This window comes from Petaurus breviceps, unplaced genomic scaffold, assembly GCF_028583685.1.
Source record: "Petaurus breviceps papuanus isolate PSGF00001 unplaced genomic scaffold, PetGlider_PUasm1.0 90333, whole genome shotgun sequence".
NCBI lineage: Eukaryota > Metazoa > Chordata > Mammalia > Diprotodontia > Petauridae > Petaurus > Petaurus breviceps.
Window position 1 is genome coordinate 160,876 of NW_027187220.1, and position 6,767 is coordinate 167,642.

At 44.4% G+C, this 6,767-nt stretch overlaps 1 protein-coding gene across 1 annotated transcript in view; it reads left to right on the top strand.

Moving 5' to 3' along the window:
- The window catches only part of LOC138177122 (relaxin receptor 2-like), a 21,053-nt gene that overhangs the window by 4,362 nt on the left and 9,924 nt on the right, over positions 1 to 6,767 (top strand). Inside the window, exon 2 of the mRNA XM_069108100.1 lies at positions 6,510 to 6,665. Within this exon, the coding sequence (XP_068964201.1) occupies positions 6,510 to 6,665 (156 nt within the window). The remainder of the gene's footprint in view (positions 1 to 6,509; positions 6,666 to 6,767) is intronic.

Sequence of the window (6,767 nt, forward strand, 5' to 3'; positions counted from 1 at the left end):
CCTCCCCCTCTTCTTCTTCCCCCCCTCCTGTTCCTCTTCCTCCTTCTCCTCTTCCTCCTCTTTCCTTTCAGTCCTTTGCTCTCTCTTCCTCACTTTCCCCCTCCTTTTCCTTTTCTTTTTTTTCTATTCTCCTTCCATCACTGGAATTTTAAAATAATATTGAATATTTTTAGAAAATGAGCACCTCAAGCCAGGAGCCCCTTGGGTTTGCTAAAGCTCCCAGCCTTCCATTCTCACTAAATACTGCTCTGAAATAATCCACACACACACACACATACACTTACACATGTCCACCACACATGTATTACACACTCACACACAGACAAACTCAAATACCACACACATGTATATACAGAGACTGGCCTTGGTCTGAGCCTTGGGGATGGGAGCAGGGAGCAGAAAGAAGAAAGGGAAGGGGAAGGGGAAGGGACCTGCCAGAGGAGGTAGGCTCAAGCCTCCCACTTATGCCCCAGCCCCCAAGCCTGCACAAAGAGTAGGTGGCCAACAAGATATCCCAGGCCAGGGCTAGCAGGGCTAAGGTCAACACAAGGAGACAGCTCAACTGGTCACTTTTTTTCTGACTGGTTCCCTTCCTGTTGACAAAGCAGGTTACCACTGTGATAATGCCAAGTCCAGATGTGTGTGTGTGTGTGTGTGTGTGTGTGTGTGTTTGGGGGGTGGGGAGGCCCTATGGAGAAACCCTTGGAGGGGCAAAGGATGGAAGAGGGGAAAGGGGAAGGGGGAGAAATTGGTGTCAAGATGACATTAAAGCAATTATTTTTTTTCTTTTCAAAGAACAGTAATTATGGCTTACATATAAATAGTATTTTATTGTTGCAACCCATTTTCTCATTTGATAATCAAGTGATTAGACCTTTGACCAAAGAAAAGCTAAGTATTCTTCACATTTTAGTCATTTAAAAAAAAAGAAAAAAAGGGAGGAAAAGAGAGATGGAAAGAGGAAGGGAGGGGAGGAGCTAGGAAGGAAGAAAAGAGGAAGGAAGGAAGGAAACAAGCAAGCAAGGAAGGAATGGTGGGAGGTAGGGAAGGAGGGAGGGCATTTTATTAAAGGATGAACAAAGCCCATTTGAGGCAGACACTCATATGATCATAGGCTGACAGGTCCCTGTCATATAGGTTATCCTTAAACAATGTTACCTCCTTCCCTCCCTCCCTTCCTCCTTCCCTTCTTTCCTTCCTTCTTCCTTCCCTCCCTCATTCCCTCCCTCCCTTCTTTCCCTCCTTCCTTCCTTCCCCTGGTTTGTCATACCAATGCCTGTAGGTGGGAAGCCTCTGAGCCAGCACAATCTAGCAGCAGGTCCAATAATGAGGCATTTGATATGGCTATCAGGATTTCTGTGATATGAAAAGCTCTGTAACATCAATCAGTGACAGCCACTGGTCCTGCTCATACCTGCAGTTTGTTTTTTTTTTCTTTTTTTTATTAATTATTTAATTTATTAATTTGTTTGTTTCCTTTTAGGTTACAGGATTCAATTCCACAATTCCTTGAATTTCACATTTTGTCCCCCTCCCTCCCCTCCCCCCCATGGTGTCTTATAATCAAGTATAGGATCTGTAGATACTTTCACATTATACAATGGTCAGGTTATAAGGATGGATTGTACCCGCTGGGATGAAAAATGGTATAGAGGACATAAAACCAAATAAGAGAATGAAAAAGATCAGGTATTTTGCTTCCACCTGGATATAAATTTAGTTCTTTCTAGTTCTTTCTCTGGATGCACGTTTTTCTCTCCATCATGCGTCTTTTGGGATTGACTTATATCCCTGCATTGTTGAGAAGAGTCCAGTCTATCAAAGTTGGTCATCACACATACGTTGTGTCTGTAATTGTGTACAAATTCCTTCTGGTTCTACTCTTCTCACTCAGATACCTGCAGTTTGTTGACTACATTCTTCATTCAGTTAGAAGTTAGTGAAAATGAAGGGGGGTTTTGCCCATTGAAGTTCATAGATCCCCTGCCATCTATGGCTCCCAGGTTAAGATCCCCTGTCCTGGTTCAATCCCTTCATGATAGAGTAGGAAGCAGTGGGGAAGGCCGAAGGCAAGGGACTTCCTTTCCCAAGGATGAAGAGCCAGTCACTAGCAGCACCACATGGCAAGAAGCTATGAGCAGTGTCCATGACCAAGTTACTCTTCTGTGACCCTGGGATTCCTCCTTTTGTAGCAAATCATCACCCAATATCCCAAGGAATGGGAAAATCAGATCCTGCAAACTGACAGGGAAATTGGAAAGGCCAGCTCTGCTTTGGGATAGGGGGCAGGTAGGCAGTTAGGGGGAGGGTTTGGATCAGGCTGAGGCAAGAGGAGTGAAGTCAGAAAGACAATCAATGCCACAGGATTCAGCATCTGCTCCACCCCAAGATGGGTCCTCTGTATCTGACTGTGACTCAAAGGGCAATTCTGTGGGAAGGACAGCCTAGGATCCCCCCTTCATCTCAGCAGCCGCAGAGCACTTCAGCCTGACCCTAACCCAACGCGACCACTACCACCAGCCTAGGTCCCTGCAGAGTGGAACTAACGGGGGCAGCAGGGGAGGAGGGAGGCAGGCAGTGGGGGACAGCCCGGGATCCAAAATGAACCAGACAGGCTGGAATGCTGGCCCCAAAGCAGCCAGATAAAATATTCGAGAGAGGCTAGAGAAAGTGCTTACCCAGAGGTGCTGCACCCTTAAATACTGAGTACTCAAATACAAGTCATTAAAACAGCCCTTGCCCTCAGGTGTTTACACTCTTATGGGAGAAGTCAATGCTTAGTGAAACAAGGTTTGTTTGGGCTCCCAACTGATCAGTTTCAGTGACCCCTTTTGCTTGTACATCACCCGCATTTCTAGATATATTCCTCCGTACTCCCAAACCTGTCAAAGAGAAAAACTCTTAAGCAAAACAAGCCAGCCCAGCAACTCCATGTGCTGCATCTATGGTGGGCTAGGCCTATACCCCACCCCAACCCTGTGTCTTCCCTGAGGCCAAGATCTGGTTGCTAGAATTACACTGACGTCATCAATTTCTTGATTTGCCTGTAGCCATGGTACACGCTATTCTCCAGGTTCTGCCTTCTTTCCTCACGATTCCTACAAACCTTTGCATGTTTCTCTGAATTCCTGATGTTTGTTTTGGCTTAGAAAAGTACAATGATGTTTGATCCTAAGAATATATCACAATGTGTTCAGGCCTCTCCTCTGATGGTCAGCTGCATTTGTCTACTTCTTTGCTACCACTAAAAGTAGAATGCTGCATTTGGGGGAGGGATCAGGGACCTTCTGATCTGGGAGGAATGGTGGCCGTGCCACCGAAGGAGCAGTGAAATGTGGTGGGCACATTCAGCCTGGAGAAGAGAAGCCTTAGGGAGAGATGGGCTCACTGACTTCCAATACAAGGTTGGGGCAAGGAAAGGGCTTTGTGAGCTGTGAAGTGAGGAAGGACCAGAGTATCATGACACTGGAAGGGTGTCACTAGACAAGTGTGATTGGCACCGGCTCTTGGCAGCTCTCCCCCTGCTGCCTTTTTGTCTAGTAACAACTTCACTCAACTCTTCCCTATTGTGACTCAAGGTGGAGAAGGCAGAAAGAAGGGAAGGTGATCTGGCACCTAAGGCTTGAGGGGCAGAACTCTGGAGCATCAGGGTCTCAAGGGTTGGGGAGATCAACAGAATCAGCTGAGTCAGGGCATCAGCCAGGTTTCCCGGAGTGGAGAGGCAGTGTGGGCTTAGAATCAGAAAAACTAGAGGTGGAACTTATGAGCAAGTCACTTATGCCTCAGTTTGCCCAGCTGTAGAATGGGTCTAATAACCCTTGCAGTATTCATTTCGTAGGCTCATTATGAGGTTCAAATGAGAGAAAATACACTAAGTGCTTTGTAGACCATAGAGCATTTTGACAAGATCCCATGTTCCTTTACAGTCTGTCATGGTAAAAATACTGATTTTTTTTCCTTTGCCACAGAGAGTAAGGTGGGAGGGAGACCTACCTGGAGGCCAGTTTTGGTTAGATATATAAACTGAGTGTGAGGGGAGAGTTGAGGATGACACTTAGGTTTCAAGCCTGAGCCACTGGGAATATGGTGGTGCCCTGGAGAAAAAGAAGGAAGGAAACAAGGAAAGGGGGAGAAATGGAGGAGGTGGGAAATAGAATGAATTCTGTTGCAGACATGTTGAGTTTAACATGGCTATAGGACAGGCAGTTTGAGATAGCCATTTGGCAGCTGGTGATGTGAAACTGGAGTTCAGGACAGATAAATAAATCTGACAATAATTTGCATAGAGATGATCGTTAAACCCATGAGAGCTGGTGAGCTTACCAAAAGAGATGGTATAGAGCAAGAAGAGAAAAGGAGCAAGGACAGACCCCTTCGGGAAGCGCCCCCCCCCCCCAGGTAGTGAACCTGACGTGGAAGAGGACCCAACAAAAGACAGTAAGAAGGAGTGGTCAGAGAGGTAGTTGGAGAACTGGGGGAGGCAGAGAAGGTGTCCTGAAAACTTAGAGAGAAAAAGGAATCCAGGAGATCCAGGAGGATCAGGAGATCAGCACAGTCAGAGGCTCTAGAAATATCCAGAAGATCGAAGACTGAAAAAAAAATGGCATTGGACTTAGCAAGAAAGAAAAACATTAAAATTAAAATAATATATTTTTTAAAAGATGTAGCAAGAAATCATTGATAACTCTGGAAGAGCAGTGTCAGTTGAAGAAATAAGTTGGAAAAGAGAGAGCTCACAATGAATAGCCTCCATTTTCTCCATCCTAAGGTGAGAGGGTGGCAAGAGGCACAATCACGGTAATGGGACCAAAAGAAGGGAAGAATAGGACTTTGGGAAACAGGATTTCAAGGAAGATGATGAGAACCCAGAGGAGATTTGATGACAGGGATTTATAATGGGTCCAGAAGTCATTCCATTTTCTATGAACTTAATCATTAATAAACACATTTCAATATAAAAAGAACAGAAAGACTTGTGTATGAAACCATGAAATTCTGATATATTATTTCATTTTTTAAAGTTTACGTCAAATTGAGGAGGGAGGAAAATTGTAATAACATCTCCCCATTTGTGTCTCCTCTTCAACTGCTTTCTTTTCTTCTGGTCTAAAAAAATCCCAATTATATTGATGCTCTTTCTTTCCTCCTTCTTTCCTTCTTCCTTCCTTCCTTCCTTCCTTCCTTCCTTCCTTCCTTCCTTCCTTCCTTCCTTCCTTCCTTCCTTCCTTCCTTCCTTCCTTCCTTCCTTCCTTTCTCTTTATTACTACCCACTAACTCATCCCCCATAGAAGCCCTGTCTTGTAATAGGTATAATAAAGGGGAAAAAACCCAACACTTTGACCATGTCTGAAATTGCATTCCCCATTCTGCACCACTAGCCTCTTGCTTCTAACTTCATCAGCTAAACTTTAAATTTGGTTTCCTTTACATTATTATGGTTGTTGTGAAAATTCTTCTCCTGGTTCTTCTCATTTCCCTCCCATCCATTTAAACAAGTGTTCTAAGGTTCCTCTGAATTCTTTTTTTTGGGGGGGGGACTATCTCCCTATTTTACCCAGGCTGAAAGTTCAGTGGCTACTTATAACCCCAGTCCCTTTACTGATCAGAACAGGACATTCAGCCTGTACCATTTTTTCTGACCTGCATTGGTTCACCACTCTTTAGACATTTGGTGGCACACCTCCCCAAATTAGGGCTGGACTTGGACTCCTAATTGGCTTAGTCCATAATTTCTTATGGTGAAATAATATTTTATATTCATATACCACAACTTTTCAGCCATTCCCCAATTGATCACTCCCGTAATTTCTAGTTCTTTATTACTACAAATAGATGTTTATAAATAAATATATAATATTATATATATATATATAATTTCTATACATATGTGTCTTTTTCCTCTTTCTTTGATCTCCTTGGAATGTGTACCTAGTAGTGGTATCAGTGTTTCAAACTGATTTGGGGGCAGAAAGGTTGGACCAATTCCCAGTTCCGCCACCACTACATTAGTTTGCCTGCTTTCTCACAGCCCTACCAGCATTTGCCATTTTAGTTTTTGCCATATTTGCCAATCCAATGGGTGTGAGGTAGAAACTCAAGATTATTTTAATTTGCATTTCCCTAATTATTAGTGATTTGGAACATTTATTCCTAAGGTTGTTGACAGATTGTTTTTCTTCTTTTCAAAACTGTCTATTTATACCCTTTGTGAGATAGCTGAATGTCTTCCTTCATCATTCAGCAGCTCAAAAGTATAAGTGGAAGTGGTAGATCCTCACCACCACTGGAAGAATACTTGAAGCTAAATGACCCTTCATAAGGGAGACAGGGGAGGTAAGAGTCTAGATTAAATGCCCTCTGAGGTTCCTACTGGTTCTTAAGTTCTATGGAAATACAACAGAAACAAAAGGCAACTGAATGACTCTTAAGTCAGGCACTTTGGGTGATGGGGTGAAAGGGCATCCCAAGCATCCTCTGACCCCACCCTCCTCAACTCTTTTTTTCCCCAGAGTCCCTCCTGATCCTTGGCCTTGTTGGAAGCAGCAGCCACCAGGCCTGTCCCCTGGGTCAGTTCCCTTGTGGCAACACTACCATCTGCCTTCCTCAGCTCCTTCACTGCAATGGCCATCGAGACTGTGTCAATGGGGCAGATGAAGAAAACTGCGGTAAGGAAGCCAGACTCTGGGCCATCTCCCACTCCCAGCTATCCTCCTCCTCCTCCTCCTCCTCTTCCTTCTCCTCCTCCTCCTCCTCCTCCTCCTCCTCCT